The sequence below is a fragment of the Ammospiza nelsoni genome, chromosome Z (assembly GCF_027579445.1).
Source record: "Ammospiza nelsoni isolate bAmmNel1 chromosome Z, bAmmNel1.pri, whole genome shotgun sequence".
NCBI classification, from domain to species: Eukaryota; Metazoa; Chordata; class Aves; order Passeriformes; family Passerellidae; genus Ammospiza; species Ammospiza nelsoni.
Window position 1 is genome coordinate 87058483 of NC_080669.1, and position 20496 is coordinate 87078978.

General features: G+C 48.5%; 1 protein-coding gene across 1 annotated transcript in view; it reads left to right on the forward strand.

Moving 5' to 3' along the window:
* Positions 1–20496, forward strand: part of CTIF (cap binding complex dependent translation initiation factor) — a 143972-nt gene that overhangs the window by 75216 nt on the left and 48260 nt on the right. Inside the window, exon 8 of the mRNA XM_059492329.1 lies at positions 2574–2650. Within this exon, the coding sequence (XP_059348312.1) occupies positions 2574–2650 (77 nt within the window). The remainder of the gene's footprint in view (positions 1–2573; positions 2651–20496) is intronic.

Consider the following 20496-nt stretch of genomic DNA (forward strand, 5'->3'; position numbering starts at 1 on the left):
GTAGTACAACATTTAGAAACAGCCTCACTAATTATTGTAATATTTTTAGCCTCATTTCCTAAACTAGCTGTGCTGGTGGGGTTGGACTCTGTGTGTCTCCTCCTTTCCTCATTTAGTTTGGTATCTGTTGGCCAATTTCAAGTAATTTTTTCAAAGAAACAGAGATCTCAGAGATATCGAGCTCTTCCTAGGCCTTCAGTGAAAATAAAGGATGGTGGAAGTGAGTGATGAGGAGCACTCAAACCACAGCCCTCAGCAGTGAAGCAGTTTCAGAATGAGCGCCGTGGTCTGGTGAAAGGTCCTTGCCAGTGGCAGGTGGGTTTAACTGGATGATCTTTAAGGTTCTTTCCAACCTGAACTGTTCTGGGATTCTGTGATTCTAAGCTACTACAGAATCATGGAATTCTAGGATATTCTGAGTTGGAAGCCACCCACCAGAATCACCCAGCCCAGCCCCTGCCCTGCACAGACCCCCAGCAATCCCACCCTGTGCATCCCTGGCAGCGCTGTCCAAAGGCTCCTGGAGCTCTGGCAGCCTCGGGGCTGTGCCCATCCCTGGGGAGCCTGGGCAGTGCCAGCACCCTCTGGGGAAGAGCCTTTCCCTGATACCCAACCTAAACCTCCTGAAACAGCTCCAGCCATCTCTCTGGGTCCTGTCCCTGTCACGGAGAGCAGAGAGCAGAGCTGTGCCTCGGGAGGAGCTGCAGACCCCAGTGAGGTCTGGCCTCAGTCTCCTCTTGAGGCTGAACAAGCACAGTGCCCTCAGACACTTTTTCATGTGGCCCCTCCAGACCCCTCAGCATCATTGTAGCTCTCCTTTGGACCTTTTCTAACAGCTTTATATTTTGACTCAGTGAGTTCCTTATGGCTCGAAGCCTGGAGGAGAGAAGCTCTCTGAATGGGAAGGCTCCAGCTGCCGTGGGAGCTGTGGGGTTGCTGCAGCAGCAGTTCCTCCAGGCTTTTTGCAGTGCTCAGGATGGATGGTCACAATAAACCCTGTCTGTCCTCAACTTGGTGGTGCCTTCTCTGGCCTAAATTCATCATCCCCAGGAACCTTTCTCCTCCATTACATCTTCCCCTGGAGAAACTCAAAATACTATTATCTCACTAACTGCTACTGAAATAAGCTGTTGTTTCCAAAGGCTCTTCACGCAAAGAGAGAGGGACTTTTTTCTGTAGTCAGTGTGTTATGTTGTCATGCCAGTGTCACAAAGCTGCTGCTGGATGAGGCACATCCCCACCCAGCCCTTGCCCTTGCCCAGGCTGCTCCCTCCTGGCCCCTTGCACGTGGTGATTCCCAGCAGTGGCTGGAGCTCCAGGCTGAGATAGATGGTGATGGAAATAAAAGGAGCAACTTTTACAGGGCTTTTATTGCCAGCTGGGGAAGGACAATACTGCATAAATAAAATTCATTATAGTTATGACAGCTCTGTGGTCCCTGGAAAATAAATAACACTTTGTACTTACGTAGGGCCTTTCATCCAGGAACTTCAGAGCTCTGTGTGAGCATTAACAAAGCCTCATCATGCCCATAGTAGGATAGTAAATAGAGCAGCCCCCTTATCAGATGAACAGACCACGTCAGAGTCGGCACCTTCAGTGGAAAGAGGGCACTGGAAAGGCAGCAGCTGGGGTAACACACAGCTCTGCCTCTGCCTTGTCTTGGAATCACAGAATCCTAGATTGCTTTGGGTTGGAAGGAAATTTAAGGTCATCTCATTCCAACCCCCCTGCCATGGGCAGGGACATCTTCTGATAGCCCAGGTGGCTCCCAGCCCCATCCAGCCTGGCCTTGGACACTGCCAGGGATCCAGGGGCAGCCACAGCTGCTCTGGGCACCCTGGGCCAGGGCCTCAGCACCCTCACATTAAAGACTTTCTCCCTAATTACTAGTAAAAAAATTCTGCTTCTAGTCTCATCTAAATCTGCCCTCCTTCATCTTGGGCTTGGGCTCATGATTTACCATCCTTGTCACCTCAGTTGTTTCCTGCAAGGTGGGTCTCTCCTGTCCCTGCTGCAGGGGTGGCACAGGCTGACTCATTCATAGTGGGCAGCCTCAGTGAGGCTTCTGATGTGGTTGTTCCCTTCCTACAGGGGTGAGGGCACAGCCCAGCAGACCTACCAGCTGTGGCTCCTACTGCTTTCCCCAGGTAGCCTCAAAATGATGCTGAGCACCTTCCTTTACAGAAATTTTTTCAGCTGGGTTTTGGTTTTTTCAGCAGCCCAGGGAAATTGGGTGGCGTAGTATGTCATGTGAGAAGTGGGTGAATTCCTTGTCCATCGTGTGTATGGGATTTATACAGATGTGGTCCAGCCATTTGCCCTCTGTGGTTTCTTCTGTACAGAAATTGCAGATAACCTCATTCCCTGCTCCTTGCCACAGCCCTGAGAGATGCATCACATCTGTGGATTTTCAGACCTGCTTTTGTGGGGTCTGGGATGTTGTAGGGATGTTTGGGGGAGCTGTTTCTTTTACCAGGCTCACATGCTGGGTATCCAGACCTGTCTCCCTCTCACCCCTTCCATGCTGGTGCCTCCTGGGGCTCATGGCTGCTTTTCCCTCTGTTTTACAGGGTTACCATCCGTTGCCTCATGAAGCTGAAATCGCACACACCAAAAAACTGTTCAGAAGGAGAAGAAACGACCGGAGGTAGGTGAAACCTCCTCAGTGTTTGGGGGTTTTTTAAATCTTTTCTTCGTTGCACATCTTCCTCAACCACCTTGTAGTGAGTCTTTGGACAGTGCTGCTGTTCAGCAGTGTTAATGCATAAACTCTAATTTCAGCACTAACATCCTGAAAATATTTTGGGATGTGTCCGGCATTGTTCCAGGAGTGCCTTAAGCACCTTTTCTTCCCCTTGAATTTATTCCTGCATAGCCAGATCCCCCCACTTGTACTCAAAGAGACAGCTGGCAATCTCTTGTCTGTAAAAGCTCGAGCCCTTGGGATTTGCTTCCTCTTTTTCTATTAAAAATGAAAATGTGCTGAGTTTCAGGGCTGCCTGGAAAGTGGGTGTGGTTTGGTTCAGAGGGGGTCACAGCCAGCCTCAGGTGTCCGTGGGAGGGAGGGGATGTGCTGTGCAGGCAGCCAAATTCCTGTGGCATTGGTGATTTCAGTCCATTGAGTTAATTTAATCTAGTGAATTGGATATTTAATTGTGTAAAATGCATATTCAATTATATGAGGGAATCTAAAGTCCTTGATGGGAATCGTGACTATGGTTAAATGTGAAAAGAAGTGAGTAATAAGGGAGTTAGTTATACATTCAGCTTTATTTCTGCTGACTTGTTCTGCTCCAGCTGAGACAACTCACCCAGGGCAATAAAGCAGTTCTAAAACCACGACTTTGAAAAATGATTGAACAGGAGAAAAAGTGTCCAGTGCTTTCCCCTGGAATGAACTGTAGTCTGTGCCTGAGTTGTCACAGGGGGCGTTTTTGGTGAAGTCCTGCAGACACCTTAGAGTGTGTCCTCAAATCTCACCATCACTTCTTGTATCATGAGCAGTTAGCATGTAGTTAACTCTGCGTGGTTTGATTTTCCTAAACTTGACTGAGGGACTAAAAAAAAGAGCCAAAAAGAGTTTTCTCAGGCAACCTATAAACATCCTTCTGTGGGCAGAATGGCTTGTCAGCAGTAAACTCTGTTTCCTCTCCTTCTGAGGACTCCCTCCTTACACAATTCAAAAAGCCAATCTAATCTTGTTATTTGAGGTGGTGGGAAAAGGTGGTATTTCAGCTGGGTTGCAGCCCTGTGATCTCCAAAACATGGTTATAACCAAGTCTGCTGTGTTGCTGGACTGAGATAGGTGGGCTTCACTGGGGCACTGGGCTGAGCTCCTCTGAGGAACCACAGTGGATTTTAGGGGGTTCTCTTCCCATCTCCGGCCTTCTTCTGCCATACAAACAGTGCTTGATGCTTTGTGAGAGACCCTCGGGGCCAAAAGGCCTTCTGCCATGTCCATGAAGCCCCATGCCCAAGGCTGTGATGAGCCATGGAGCTGTATGTTGGTTCTTACCTCTCATCCAAAAATCTTGCCAGTTGGAAAGATGGGAGGGAACAGACAGATGTGCGTTTCTGTTCCTTTTTTCTGTCTGTTCCCTTCAGATAAACCATCAGCAGACAGAAGCATTCAGTCCTCCAGGGCATCCCTGCCTCCTGCACAGATGGCAAGGAGAGATAGCAAAAGAAAGTGCCTTGGGCTGGGGTTGGAAGATCACAGGGTCAGATACAGCCCTGGCCAACAGCACTGGGATAATGTCCTAGGGGAAGAGAAAAAAGCCTTAAAATCCAATTGATCCAGCATCATTTCCAAGGACACATGGGGTCATTTCAGCCCTAAGCAGTCACAAATGAAATAAAATGGAAAGAGCAGAGGGTATGCACTTCTGCCCAAGTCCTCCACAGTGCTATCAAATCTTAGCCAGAAAACCACATTTATTTCAATTTCTAAAAGCTGAGAGGCCTGAGCACAGGGAGCTGGAGTGAAAAAGCAGTTTTTAAAGTAATTATTTAAAAGGAAAAGGCATGGTTCCCATCCCCTTCCTTCACCTCTCCCTCCCCATGCCACTTGTTTTGCCGCTGGAGGTTTTCAGTGTCCCCTTGTCTCTGTGGTGCATTTGGGACCAGGAGGGGAGGTTTAGTCCTTTTTGTGTCACTTGAGTTGCTCCAAGAGAGCACTTGCTCCTTAAAATTGATTTCTAGCAGTGAGTTAGGTCTCAGAATGTTTATTTTATGTGGAAAGCATGGCAGAAGTAGGGGAAGAGAAGGGCATGAATAGGGGGGAGGGAAAGGGAATAAGGAAAAAAACAGATTTTATCAGAACACAGACTACAAAGCTGTGTACACTTTATTGCAGTGCTATTACCTTAATGTCCCAGGCATCACTCTGAGGCAGAAAAGCTCCATTCCAGAGCTGGTGGAGCCACACAGGTGATATAAAAATTCCTCAGGGTGAGGTTTTATTTTAGGCAAAACAGTCAGGAGTAATGGGATTTTTGTTTAAAACCTCATCTGGATATGGAGAGAGTCAAAATTGCAAGAGTATGGATGGAACATCAGAGTCAGTGAGGCTTAGAGGAAGCCTAGCAGGGCCATGTGGTGATGCATGGGGTGGGAAGGGGCTGGGAAGCAGCTCTGGATGCCTGGACCCAAGGGAGGAAGGTCTGGTTTCCTAGAGAGGAATTGGCAGCAGCCAGAGATGGAAGTGGGGCAGGCATGCCGTGGATTTGCAAGAAGACAGGAGGTTGTCCTGCTGGGTGTGGCCCCAAAGTCCTGGGCACACTGGGTCTGGTTTCCATGGGGCAGCCTTTCCTCTTCTCCTGGAGCTGGTGGGTCCTGGAGCAGCACCCTGCGCCCCACAGGTGATGCCTGAATGGGGTGCAGGGGTTCTTCCTGCCTCATCCAAGGCTGACAAATCCCTGGTGACCATGCTGGGCATCCTCCTGCAGGAGTCACCCTCACAAGTGGCCATCCAGCCTGGGTCAGCCCCCAGTGTGACCTCTGCTCCATGCACAGGTCCAGCTGACCTTGCCTGGCTGTAGGTGACCTTTGGGTTGGTTGGAGCTTTATATAGCACAGCTATTACAAAAAAAAAGCCAGTAAAGCAGATTGGTACCCAGAAATCTGTCCTTTTTATCCCAGCTGGTCTTGCAAATGGCACTGATTCCCTCCCAGAGCGTGTGTGGGCTACTCTGGCCTCCCTGGCAGTGACATTGAGATGGGGACAGCGTTGGGCTGGTGCAGCACCTTTTGTTTCACATGCAGAACAACCCTGGTGTCCGGCCCTGCTATAAATAGCACCTATCCCTGCTTCCTTCCCGTCACCTTTCCTCGGGAAATGCTGTCCCGTGGTGTGGAGGAGCACAGCTCACCTACCCTGAGGTCTCTGCCACACACCTTTGGCTCCCTTCAGGAGAAGCTACCCCAAGGGAGTGACCCACAGCTCTCTCCTTGTGCAATGTGCTGTGTTTTTATGTTCCCCAACCATTTTTTTTCCATTTTTGTGGGTGCCTTATCCTTCAAAGTGTTCAAGGCCAGGTTGGATGAGGCTCTGAGTAACCTGGCCTAGTAGAAGATGTCCCTGCTTCTGGATCTGAATGGTCTTCAAGGTCCCTTCCAAGCCAGATCATTTTGGGATCCTATGATTTTCCATGCATGCATGCTTTATTTGTTGCATAGGAAAGGCATGAAGAGTGAATTAGATGTCATTAAAAAAACTGGGCACATTTTCTATCACAGCAATCAACATCAGAGCCACATCTGCTGGAGGGTTTGGTTGCACACAGTGCTGTAAAAGCTACAGGAGGTGCTGGGACCCTTCCTGCAAAGAGCTTGTGATCGGAACTGTAGAGGTGTCACTCCCCACCTCTCCTGGCAGAAATCTTGCAGACAGTGTCCTCTCTGTTGGCGTAGAGCCAGGAGCTGTGACTGCCACCTCTTGATGAGGGTGGTGGAGGGCCATCTCTGCTTGCTGGGGTCATGGAAGGAGAGCAGCACAGACAGGTGTTTTCATACCATGCCCAAAGGCACCAAAGTCTGCTTAGTTTGACCTTCCAAGGGCTACCACCTCTAGGGAAGGATGGAGTTTTTCTGGGTGGTGGCACGACCTCTGCTGCAAGAAGAAAGATACTGTGGAATCTGGGGCACAACAGAGCCCACATTTCTCAAGTCCTCTCCTCAAACCTCTCCCAACCCAGTGCCTCCCTGCTAACACAGCACAAATTGTGTGGGATGTGATCTCCTTGGGCAGGTGGGCTCTGAGTTTGGCCCCTTGTTTTTCAAAAAGTTCCCAAACCCCTATTTTTTAAGCATTACAGGCTGACTTTGTGTTGCCCAAGGTTCCTCCAATTCCCTCGGCCTCCTGGTGTGATGTGTTTGGGATGGAGGGTAAAGCTGGGCAAATTCTTTGGCCTGGAAATGCATGGAAATACATGGACCCTGGCTTGTCCCAGCCTTGTAGGAATGATAAAGAACATTGCATGTTCAGATAGGCTTTACAGGGAATAGATGCAGCTGAAATATATGGAATTGCAGTCTTAGTTTGACCTTCCATGGGCAGCTACCTCTAGGGAAGGACAGAATTTTTCTGGGTGGTGTCACAACCTCTACTGCAAGAAGAAAGATACTGTGGAATGTGGGGCACCACAGAATCATTTCTCAAGTCGTCTCTGAGTTTGGCCCCTTGTTTTTCAAAAAGTTCCCAAACCCCCTATTTTTTAAACATTACAAGCTGACTTTGTGTTGCCCAAGGTTCCTCCAATTCCCTCGGCCTCCTGATGTGATGTGTTTGGGATGTAATGTCCAGCTAGCCAAATTCTTTGGCCTGGAAGTGCATGGAAGTACATGGACAGTGGCTTGCCCCAGACTTGTAGGAATGATAAAGAACATTGCATGTTCAGATAGGCTTTACAGGGAATATATGGAGTTGAAATATATGGAATTGCAATAGGACAAGTGGGGTTGTACCTGCTTCTTGGTCTTCTGGTTAACAGTACTGAAGTGGTTTTGTGTCACTTGAGGAAGGGAACAGTTTTCCTAATAATCAGGAAAGGGTTTTTGAGGAAGTCTTAAAAAGTTTGCACCATTGAAATCACTTTGATCCAACATCTTGTTGGATTCAAAAGTCAGATCAGGCTGAGTAGCTTAGCAAAAGCAAATCCTTGGGTGTGCAGAGATGCTGGCTGGTAACTCATGGCTCTTTTGGTTCTCCTTGTCTGGGGCCAAGAACAGGAATGGATGGCAGAGAGAAGAACAACCCCATGTCCTAGAGAGAATGGAGTAAAAGCCCAAGAGTTAATCAATACCCTCTTCTCAAAAGGCCCCTGAACTCCTTTTTTCAGTAGAAAAAGTGGGAATCTCTTGTGCTTCTTCTGTGCAGCTGATGTATCTTCAGGCTTTGAGTGACCAAAGCCACGAGGGGCTGCCCTGCGTGTCCCAGCCAGGATTGTTGGGGATCACAGCCAGCCTCAGGTAAAGGACCACCACCTTCAGCTGTGGCTGAGCTTTGTGTCATCTCCTCCTTCTCCTGTTGGAGGAGATTTTAAGAGGGGTGTTTCTGCACCTGGGGAATCCATCCTACATAAAACCCCTGTGTGGGGAGCTGCAACAGAAGGCCGCACAGCTCCTCGTGGCTTGTACATGGAGGGAAGGGTTGGGAGCAAAAAGGCTGAGGAGCTCTCCCCATGTCCTTTTAGCATGTCCCAAATACTTAAAGATTTCAAGAATTGCAGAAATGTCCCCAGGTTTTCTCTAGCATTGTCTGACTTTATTTACTTTCTTGCATTAACTCGGCTTTGCACTTAAATGATCAGGAAAAAACAGTCTGGATTATTTTTTTTCTGTGCGTATGTGTTTTCTGGACTTAATTAGATTCAGAGCTGAGGGAGGCAGAAATATCCTTCTTCCCTGGAGAGCCCCGGGTGGCTGTCAGGGACGGTTTCCTCTTCCTGAGGCAGGAGGGTTGTGTAAGCGCTGTGACCCTCCTGCTGCCGCCCACGCCGCGCGCGGGTTATCTGGGGTGAGCACACCCAGTGGGCATCCCTGTCCCAGCTCCCCACCAGGGTCTGCACTGCTGAGAAACCTCCTGGGGCTCCTCCCAGCCCAGCCAAGTGGGTCTTCACGGAGGTGGTTCTGCCTAGGGACAGCCCTGAGGATGGTCATGGTGGGCTCAGGGCCAGGCAGGGAGCGTCCCATATCCGCTGGCGGCTCCACTGAGGAGCGTAGGCAAGCTGTGATATATTTCTTTTCCCATTATATTTAATTTTACAGATCCTCGGGGACACTCAACTACCTACAGTGATTAGTTCGACTGATTAAGCTGCTTTTCCTCTTGTGACAAACTCCTTTTGTGAAGGGTTTTCAATAGCCGCGCTGCTCAGGACATTGTTCCTGTACAATTTCCTTTCAAAACACCATAAAGGCACTCTGCTGCTTCACCCTGTCGTAAAGCACCCCAGGAATCAGCTTGGCCCAGATTGCTCCTCCAAGGGCAAGGTCTCCTCATTCAGGGGCACGATACAGGCTCGGGAGTTGCAGGACCATGTGGTGCCAGAGTGAGATGGAGCCATCAGCAAGGGGGATTTAAGATGAGATACAATGGAAAGCAAAAGTTTTCCGCCTTTTTTTTTTTCCCTTCTGTTCGTTGATGAGAGGATCCAGAGTCACCCAGGGAAGTGAAGGATAAATAAACTTGAGAGCTCAGAGAAGGAAATGCTGCTTCACACGTGTCAGCTGGTTCAGCCTTGCCTGGCAGAGGCTGGGGGCTGCAGATGCTGTCAAGGGTAAAAGATGCAGGGGTAGAAGGGCAGTTCCTGCTGAAGAAACATGCTGCTGTGACCAGCAAGTGGATAAAACTGGCCATTTCACCAAGACTGGAAGTCAGAGGAAGGTCAGATTGACAGCAAGAGAGTAAGAGATGGAGGGAACTGGAGGGAGGTGCAGCAGCACAAAGTCATTCCTCCCTCTGTTTGTAGTTACTCCCATGCCCTCTCATGAGGCTGTTGACTAGGACCTGTTGTCATTTGGATCTGGTTAGCCCAGCAGCTGCCCTCTAGGTAAGGTGGTGAGGGAGCAGGGCAGAGATGGTATCAGGAAGGGTCAAGCAGGAGCCCTTTTGACCTGCACAGCCACACTGCCCAGATGTGGTGGCATCACCCTGCCCTCAGCCCTTCCCTCCAGAAGCTGAGGAGAAGGCTCTGCCAGGGGTCCCAGCACAGAGACCCCACTCCTGGGGAGGAGGTTGTTGAGAATAGAGCCTGCACTGGGCTCACCATTAAAGGAATAATCCTCAAATTATCAAAAAGCCACCTCCTGACACCAAATGGACATGCAGCTGGTGTGACTCCGCCACGCGTGGAGCTGCTGGGCAGCACTGCAGCTTCTTGTCAGGAGGGAACACTTGGAGGTGAGGTCTGGAGGTTCTTTGGCTCCATCAACACCTTTTGCTGCTTTTAACCATGGCTTAGTGAGCAGGACACAGCATGACAAAGGGCAGTGGCTTTAAACTGCCAGAGGGCAGGATTAGATTAGGTATTGAGAAGGAATTCTTGACTGTGACAGTGGACAGGCCCTGGCCCAGGGTGCCCAGAGCAGCTGTGGCTGCCCCTGGATCCCTGGCAGTGCCCCAGGCCAGGCTGGATGGGGCTGGGAGCAGCCTGGGACAGTGGGAGGTGTCCCTGCCCATGGCAGGGGATGGAGCAAGATGAGCTTTAAGGTCTCTTCCAACTGAACCCATTCTAGGATTCTGTGATATTCCCGTGCAGTAATCTGAGCTCTGGTACCTACAGGGCACAGATGATTCAACAGCTCTGCAAAAGCCATCTGAAGTTCAGCCAAATTTATATCTAGCATCAGTCCTGGGTCAACTTATCTAAGAGCAAGTCACCTGCCCCAGCACCATCCCCAGAGCTGCATGTGTGGGGTCCTCCCATCATCCGAGTGGTCCATGTGAAACACCAGGAGCAGTGAGGTGGAGCAGCTGGTATTCAGCATCCACTGGGGAATTTGTTTTGCCTGTCACCCATGTCTCAAGCTGTGGCAGGCTGAGTAGAGGTTCTCTACATAGCTGTTCTCATTTCTGGTGTGTTGGCAGCACTGAGGCCTGATGTGTTGGGGGCATCAGTGAAAATATGTCCAGCCATGCTTCACCCCCGAGGGCAGGTGGTGTGGCCACCGTCCTGCTGTCAGAGCACACCACAGAAGGGGTGCTGTGCTCACACCTCCTTTCCTGGTGCTGGCAACAGCCAAAAGGATTCTGCATTTTATGTGTGTGCAAGGACAAAGCACTGCTCTAAAAGTCATAGAGCTCTTCAGGCTCGACACCAGTGGCAAGAGAAAGATAAACCTCTGTGATTTTGGCAGGACGTGGTGCTCATGAGCAGGACATCAGGGGATGTGTGTCCATTGCTGTTCTCCATATCTGCTCTGTCTTCCTTGTGTGTCTAGCTAAATACCCATGCAGAACGGTTAAAAGATACCCATCTAAGCAAATTTTATCCTTTCCTTTCATTGTTCCTTTTTTTCTAATGCCAGGACGCAGTGGCAGGAGCAAGCCGGTTGCATTTCCCAGCTGCAGGGTTGCCACCTCTCTATTGAACGGCTTTGTCATTACATAAAAACTCTAAACCACAAGACCTTTAATACCCTTTTTTTCTTCACAGTCTTGGTGACTGAAGTGACCCCTGTTCTGCAGACTAAATTTAATCCAAATAGCCAAGCTGCCAATAGACTTTTTGGCATCAGGAGGCTTTTGCAGGTTGTTTTTATCCATCTCTGCCACTGCTTGACAGATTTTATGTACCATCAGCAAAGCATGTTACTGTTATGAAACCTTGATAGAAATGTATGACCTGTTGAATAGGCTCAGGGTCTTATGATGTTGCTTCACCAAAAGCAAAATAATTGCTCCAGAAAAAAAAAAATCCAGGACTTTAGTGTTTGGCTGTGATTGAAGCTATGGTGGAGGTGGTTTTTATGAAAACTCAGTATTTTCTAGGTACCTTTTTACTGTGTGGTATCAGGGGCTGGTCTGGAGGTCAGTGAGTTGTTGTCACTGATGGCTCTTCTCAAGTGTGAAGGTTTGGAACAGCTTGGTCGGGTGGAAGGTGTCCCTGCCCATGGCAGGGGTGGAAAACTGCGGTCTTGAAAAGCACTTTCCAACCCACTTCCAAACCACTGTGTGATTCTGTAACTTTTGTGAGCATTTTGGAGTGAACAGGAGCTCATGGTGGCTCTACCACTGTGGAGAAGGTTAGAAGGGCATCCACTCTTGAATCCAAGGCTTGGCAGGGAACATGGGAGACCTCGTTCAGTGTTCACCTTTATCAGAGCCTGCTGGGCTTCTCCTCCATGATCACAGTGCTATTTCAGGTGTCCTAGCTTGTCTCAAACTCCATGCAAGGAGCTGTCAGACTCCAGACCTTATGATACCATCTCCAAAGTGGCTGGAAGCCAAACAAGATGCTGTGAGGCATCTCCAGTGTCACTGCCAGCTGGATCCTACCTTGTGTGTCCACGTTCACCAGATATGAACTGGAGGCCCAGCTTCCTATTATGCTCAGAGGGGATGTGTTCAATGAACTTTGAAGGATGCTTCTCCCCCACATAAGAAAAGTTGGCCTGTTCATCTTATAGAGAACATATTTCCTTGCTTTATTTTGCCTTCCTATGTTGACCAGAACCAAGGAAGTCAGAAAAACAAAGAGATGTGGGAGGAGTTGAGCCAAAACACCTCACTCTGGAGGGAGTCCTGGGACAAGGATTTTTTCTGGGCTTTCTTCAGCAAGAACAGATACTTGAGGCTGGGCATCCCAGTCTCAGTTGGGAATGAGACTTTGATTAGAAGGCCATGTAGGGGTAGGACAAAGAGGAATGAGTTCACACTGGCAGAGGGCAGGGTTGGATGGGCTATTGGGATGGAATTGTTCCCATTGAGGGTGGTGAGACCCTGGCAAAGGCTGCCAGAGCAGCTGTGGCTGCCCCTGGATCCCTGGAAACGTCCATGGCCAGGTTGGATGGGGCTGGGAGCACGCTGGGGTAGTGGAAGGTGTCCCTGCCCATGGCAGGGGGTGGAATGGGTTGATCTGTAAGGTCCCTTCCAACCCAAGCCCTAAGTTATATGGTGAAGTAAATACCTGCACCCTTGTTCTTTTTCTTACCTCTTTGTGACCAAATATAACTCAACACATCAGTCAAAAATCATACAGTGAATTAAAACAAGGCAGGTAAGATAGGAGAGGTATAACACTGACACTTCTGAGGTCTACCAGCCAAACTGGCTTGGTGCTGCTGAAGAGCAGGATTCCACAGCAGTCACTGGTCTCTCAGCACCTTGTGAGGTGTGGAGTAGCCTTTTCTTGCCCTTGTTTTTCTCATAAACAGGTGTCAGCAGAGCTGTTGTCCTCACAGGTGGAAAGGTTTAGCCCTGAGCCCCTTAAGCCTACATCCCCTAGCTCACTGTCACATCAGTTGTCAACTTGCACCTTCTTCCAGAAGAGATAGCATCTTCTTTCTTCTGGCAGAGAGCTGGTGGGTGGATGTCCAGGTGATTCATCTGGTGTGTCCTAAGGTCTGAGGAGACCCCTGGAGTGGCCATCAGGGCTGGGGTGCTTCTTGGACATTTCAGGCAAAACATGAGCTGACCCAAGCCTTTGGAGTTGAGTGGGATTTTGGGAAATAGGTTGATGAGCTGTGCCTCAGCTGTGTTGTGAATGTTTATGTGTTCCCTTAGATTTGGTCCTAAGTTTAAAGATGAAATAAATGTATGTTCTGAGGTGTGTTATGGACACATGAAGTCATGGGAGGATTGGTAACTGGTTCTAAGGCAGTGTGATTTATAGTCCTATGTAAAGGACTTAGTTTAAAGCTATTTTTCTAGCTTGTGTTTGAAGGACATTACTAATTCGTTTTATGTGAAAATCTGCTCCTCTGGATTAATTTTTACTTAATTCTGTGTTCTCAGGCATCATCTTCTTTTCTGCTGATTCCTCTCATAAAAAAATGTCTTTCCCTGTGGTTTCCCTTCCTTAATCTTGCACTGAGAGTTTAAAGATACACATAATCAAGCTGTCCCAGCATTTTGTCTCACAAGATTTTTTTTCCCAATGGAACTTAACCAAAATAAGTCTCCACTCTTCTTCCCACAAGCATCCCATTGGCAAGTCAAGAGGTTGGGATGCATCATCTTCAGGCCAGGTAGTTCTTGTACAGGAAAGATAAAGAGTATCCCAGCCATCACCCAGGAGTGTGACATGCAAGGTATTTGTTTGAAAACTCCTTACAATCATCTGACAGCCCATATTCATGCAGCTTTCAGGCTGTCTTGAAGGGGTTGCACTACTTCCAGAGCCAGTCCATTCATGGCCAGCACTAAGGCCCCTCTCACAAAATAAAAATAGTCCCAGGAGCAGCTCTCACCCCAGGTTTGAAGATTTCAAGTTATACTGGGTGAAGGTGAACGTGTTTTACAGCTGGCATGAATGTGTCGGTTTTAAGGCTGTGAAATTTTGGAAGAGAATTAGAAACCCATTCCCAGAGGTCAACAGGACAAAGCTCTCCTGCTGAGCAAGTGAATAGAAATGAGTTCATAATTACAGAGTATAGTAGCTTTTTCACCGTCTTAATTGAGGTTTTTCAGAAAGGAAGAGAACTTAAAACAATACAGAAATGTCTTTTGTTCTTTCAGGGCCATTTGCTGAGGGCTTTGCAGTGAGAGGAGAGGATGTTTATTAAAAACAACAATATCAAGACGTTATTTTAGGGCCAAAGGGCCATTTCTAGCTGGAACAAAATTAAATGCTTGAGATGAACTGAAAATTAGCACTGAGCTAAATGATTTGCAGCGCATTGCTGAACTTCTGTTGGAACAGAAGAAACAGAGAGGAAAGGAAGGAATTGAAGAAGTTGAAACACTCCTTTCCTTCTCAGTAGGATTTCCAAATCAAATTAATTAGGTTGAACAGCACGTGGGTCTGAACCCTTGAAGCAGCATCTGGAAGTCAGGGGTTTATCCTCATCCTTATGCTCCTGTCTTCTCCATTCCCTCCTGGGAGCTGATGAGGCTTACTGGAGGGGACTTGGGGGTGCAGAGGGAGCACCCCAACCCCGACAGGGGTGTCACAGCCATCCCTGCTGAGCAGGCTCTGGGGGAGTGGAGCCAGCATAGTGGTACCTGTGAAAAGCTGACTCTTCTCCAAGAGAAGCAAATGCAGGAGTGATTTTTTTTTTTTTTTCCAAGCACAAAAGTGAGTCTGGTGGGATATTGTCTGCAATGGAAAATAGGAATACTAGTATTTAGATAGACCATAGTGTTCAGAATGTAATGATGCAAGAAACTCTTCTAAGCAGCTGAAAGCACCTAAGCAGAGATGTTAAAATAAGAGGTGCAGTTCTGTCTAATACTTAGAAAATTTGAACCAATGATGAAGGAACAGGTGATGTTTTCAGGAGCAAGTGCAATAAAGGGTGTATCTCCATAAGGAATCACGGAATAGTTTGGGTGGGAAGGAACCTTGAAAATCACCTTGTTCCAACCCCATGCCATGGGCAGGGACACTTCCCACTGTTCCAGGCTGTTCCATGCCCCATCCAGCCTGGCCTGGGGCACTGCCAGGGATCCAGGGGCAGCCACAGCTGCTCTGGGCACCCTGGGCCAGGGCCTGCCCACCCTCACAGTCAATCATTTCTTCCTAATACCTAATTTAAATATCTTCTCCTTTGATTTAAAACCATTCCCCCTTGTCTTAATCATAGACTGTCAAAATAGAGGGATCCCATAAGGATCATCAAGTCCAACCCCGGCTTCTCACAGAGCCACCTAAAACTAAACCACATGACTAAGAAAGCTGTACCAGCTGAAGCTGAGCATCCTCAAGAGCAAGATGAAGAGCTCCTTGTTGCAGTGCTGGTCCTTTGTGATAAGTCTCCTCAAGGAAACAAGTGTTCATAGTCATGGCAATCCCAGCTGTGGGTGCTTGCCCTGCCTGCCCGAGCAGAGCTGGCGGTGGCAGCGCCACAGCCAAGGGGCTGGCAGAAGGCAGGTTAGAGACAGATCATCATTTTGGTTTGGTTTTCTGCAGTGTCACTGGGAGTTATTGCACTAAATTAGTTCTCAGGGCCCCAGAGGACAATACCAGCCCAGCAGTTTGTTCCTGGCAGGGCTCAGCTGGCCTGATGAATTGCAGCGTGCGAGCGGGGCGGGCATTTTGTCCGCATGTGCCGCTGGCTGTGCCTTCCAGCTGGGACATCACTCCCCTTATCTTGTGCTTGCCATGCCATCCTGCATCAGCAGAGTTCTTAACTTGCACTTAGATGCGCTGTTGGTGTGCTGGAGCTGGACAGAAGGGCCATAAGAGCAAGAGGAGAGAGAGGTGTGATGGGTGACACAAGGTCTCCTGGCTTGGTGACCAGCAGGGCACACCAGGAAGAGGGTGAGAGGAGCAAGCAATGCTGCTTCCCAGCTGTGCTCTCCCTTCTTAGTGGTTGGACTTGATGATTATAAGGTTTCTTTCCCTTGTAAGTATTGAATGGCTGCAATAAAGTGTCTACAGAGCCTTGCCCAGGCTGAGCCCCCTACTTTCTAAGCCTTTCCTCATAGAAGAGATGCTCCAGAACACTCTGAGCAATTTTTGATTCTCCTTCTGGGACACCTTGGTCATCTTCACAGAATCCTAGAATAGCTTGGTTTGCGGGGAACTTTAAAGATCATCCTGTTCCACTCCCCTGCCATGGACAGGGATGCTTTCCACTATCCCAGGTTGCTCCAAGCCCCATCCAACCTGGCCTTGGACACTTCCAGGAATCCAGGGACAGCCAGAGCTGCTCTGGGAAACCTGTGCCATGGCCTCCCAACTCTCACAGGAGGAATTTCTTCCTACCATCTGATCTAAATCTTCCCTTTTTAAGTCTGAAACCATCCCCCCTTGTCCTATCCCTATCTGCCTGTGTAAAAAGTACAACAATATCAGTGTAAAGCACTAAGTACTGGAAGGCAGCAGTGAGGTCTCCCTGGAGCCTCTTTTCTCCAGGTGAACATCCCCAGTTTCCCCAGCCTGTCTCCAGACCTCAGAGCATCTTGGTGGCCTCTTCTGGACTCAGTCCTGTACAATCCAGCAGGTCCATGTCTTTGGTATTGCTTGTATTGGTGTTGCTTTGGTAGCTGGTGGTGTGATTTATTTATTTTTACCCAACATGTGAGGAAAGCCTTCATTGTGTGGGCAGGCATTGGGGTGTAGGATGGGTCACAGAGAAAGAATGCAAGAGCCAGACAGATGGACAATGAAACACCTCATCAGTGTTTCACCAACCTCAGGGTGCCTTTTGGCAGAGGACTGCTCTCAGCATCTCCCCTTTGGCTGTGAGGAAACCGAGGTGGAAAGGTGGAAGAAGTCTGTAGCTGGACCTTCCCCCACCACAGACCTTGCAGTGAGCCTTTGGCCACCAGATCCTGCTGTGAGTGAGCCCTGGCACCCGTGAGCCTGCCCTGCAGGGCTTCTCTCAGTGTCACACAGTGCAAAACACGGCTGGCTACGTGCTGCTATTTCAGCCAGCCAGAATTGAGGGAAGGAAATAGAGCGGCAGGTTCCTCTGCACTAGGAAACCGATCTGTTCTTGAAATGGCTTTCTCTTTGGTGGAGTGTTTCCGGCAGGCTCCTCGGCACTGGAAATGGATTTATCCATCTACACCTTGTTTTCCAGCGTGAGCTCGTGGAGGTGTTGCCAGCAGTTGGTTGCTGGAGTGAATAGAGGTGAAATAACTTGTTTCTTTCTATCCTCAAGTATAAATATGCCACCGTCTTGGAGTGAGCACCCAGGGCTTCGTGCTGCCAGATTGCTCCCCAAAGTGTCTGGCAACTGAGCTCAGAGACAAGGGCCAGCACAGGTTGGTACTTTCAGTGGGTATAAATGAAAGGATTTATGGCACACACTGTCTCATACAGTGCCATTCAATGAAACCTGGCCCGTTTGAAGAAGCCCAGCAGCACTTCAGTGGTGTGGCCACATGGTTTGGGTGGTGACTTCCAGTTTTTGGCCGTGGCAAGGAGCCACCCTCTCAGCAGAAGGGCATCTTCCACCCACTCCTTCTCCCTGCAAGCCCAAGCTGGGGACATTGGCCCCGGGGACCTGGGAGGGAGAAACAAGATGAAGCTCTGCAGGGCCTCCTGGCATGGTTAGTGTGTGAAGAAGTTGCCAGCTTAAGTTGTTTGGGCTCTTGTTGCAGAAACAATATTTCTGTCTGACCCCAGTTAGCAACTGATGTTTGCAAAATAAAGAAGGCAAGGCACTGGAAATACTTTCCATTCCAGCTCTTGTCTCAGCCCAAAATATTAGTATTAAAAATATTGCATCTATTATATGCAGCTAATATCTGTGCTGGCACATAAATCACCCAGGGATTTTTCATCTCCATATTAAAAAAAAAAAAAAAAAGTAACTGTGCTCTATTTTTGGTTATTTGTTAACTGTTTTGTTTCCATTTATTCCTACCACAGCCACAGCAGTCTGTCTCCAAGGGACCATCTGTGGGAAAGAGAGCCCTTAGATTGATTCAGAAGGTGTCGGGGTCATTGACAGGCATGAAGGCGCTGGGTCTCTGCTCTTTCTCTGATAATGTCTTTATTTAGCGTGACAGCCTCCAGGGCACGAGTGGACAACAGGCCTCTTTCTTTCATTTAAACTAACATTGCTCCAGCCATTCCCAGCATTGTGCAGATGCTATGGATCTTCCTGATTTCCTGGTTAAAGCTGGGGGTGCAGGTCCCCAGGCAGCAAGGGCCAGCAGCTACGTGACAGCAGAGCTGCAGAAGGTGGCCCAGATCTGTGCCTGCCCCCAGGCAGTGTGTTCCCGTCCAAACTGACAAGTGAAAACTCATCCAAGAGAAATTAAGCTTTGGGAGTGAATCAGACCCTGGCACAGCTTAGCAATTCTGTGGGAGTGTTAGGGGTAGCATGAGAGGGGACGCAGGAGTGGGGTCAGGAGCAGAGAGCTCTCTTGGTGAAGGTGACCCTGCTCATTGCAGAGGGGGTTGGCTAAATGACCTGTAAAAGGCCCCTTCCATCTCAAACCATCTGTAATTCTATGAATTCCTCTTTTGACAGTGGGACAGAGTTAAGCAAACATTCAGGAAACAGCTTAGGATTGTCACTGGGTTGCAATAAATCAATTTCTGGATCAATCCTGGCTCCCAGATCTCTACATTAAATGCTATAGGCTGCTGCATCTTGTTTAAAGAATTTATTTTAATGTGTTTGATAAAGGATTCTGGCACACCTAAGTCTGAAGCATCTCTGCAGCTTGGGTTGATGTTTTACTGGATCCCTGTGGCGGAAGTAATTGCTTGCCATTGACTTTGGGTCATCTAATATGTCTGGACAGCTGTTAGAAGATCCTGTCAAATCTTGCCTTAGCTCTTACAGGAAAGACATAAATTTCTTCACTAGAAAGCACTGGTATAAATAGGATATGGAAAAAAAAAACCCTAGGATGTCTCCTTGCTGCAGGTCAAAGAGGCAGAGGGGTCTAAAGGAAGACAGCTGAACACAAAGGCAGCAGGTGGGGGCTCATTGTACTATTTAGGATGTGTCTTGGGGGACAGACCACAGAGGATGGTGGTAGGCTGTGTCTGTGCATCTTGGCGTGGGTTTAAAGTTTATATCTCTTGGAGGATTATCAGATCTCGGGTTAACTGATCAGCCTGGGTGTATTTTTAAAGGAGGCAGCCTGGAGTCTGAAGTATAAGCTCTTTTATTGCAAAGTAGTAAAAGATGATTCCATATTCATTCAAGCCACATTCTTACCAGTAGTCCAGGATCCGTTTGTGTTTGGGAAACATTGTGTACTGTGGTCGTGTCTTAATTTAAACTGTTTTGTCTAAACTGGACGCAGTTCCTTGTCACTGTGTTTTCCGATGGCTTTTATGTAATTTTTGCAATCTTGTTTATGCTGAGAATCCAACAACGTAATTCCAAGTAATGTAGTTTTTGAAGAGAGTAAGTTCCAAGCAATTTCTACATGAAATCACAGCACTGATTTCTACACCAGCCACAGCAGTCAGCCTTGAAGTCCAGGAGGTGCCTTCCTAGCTGGTTGCCTGCTCTATGCAGCAAGGGCCTCTGTCTTGACATCCCTCATGATTTGTGGGAGATCCAGCAAAGCATTAAAAGAGCTGTTTCAGAGCTATCTCACATGCCATCTGCACTTGGGATATCTTTCCCAAGCTGCTGTTGCAAAACAGCTCCTTAAATTCCTCCTGAAGATTCATTTCCATGAAGCTTGGTAGAAAATAGCTGACTCAGGCAGCCCGTGCAGCCAAGCATTGCTGAGTGTGAGGGCTGTCCCTGGGCTTCAGCAGCAGTGAGGTTTGCTTTTCAGTGCTTGTGAGGCCATCCCAGGGGGTGTTGTGCCATGTCCCCTCAGCCCAGCAGTGCTCTCTCTGCTCCTGCAGCACAGTCTGCAGGCTGGTGGGCCTGTGAATGGGGTGGGATGAGTTGGTCATTCATCCATATGCTTGTGAGAGGGAATTTTGGATGTAAAGACACAGAATCACACTAAAGCAATAGTTCAGGTTCAAAGGGACCTTTAAAGCTCATCCAGTCCCATCCCCTGCCATGGTTAGGGACATCTTGCTCTAGACCACAGTTGCTCAGAGCCCTGGCCAACCTGGCTTTGAGTGTTTCTGGGGATAGGGCATCCACCAACTCTCTGAGCAGCCTGTGCTGGTGTTTTACAACCATCATTGTGAAAGTCAGTGCTACCATGTTGCTTTATAGTGAGTCTAATTATGCTCTAGTGGACCAAAGGAAATCTTCTCCAGCAGATGTGGTGTCCAGGCCCAAAGGAAGGGTTGTCAGCAGTGATTGTACCTTGGGACCAAGGTGGTGACAAAGAGCATTGTGCCCGTCTAGGCAACTCACATGAGGGTTTCATAATGCTGTTCCCAGCAGCCAGAGACTCTGAGCCTCATCACAAACATCTCTCCCCTCACAGCATTGTTTTGGTTG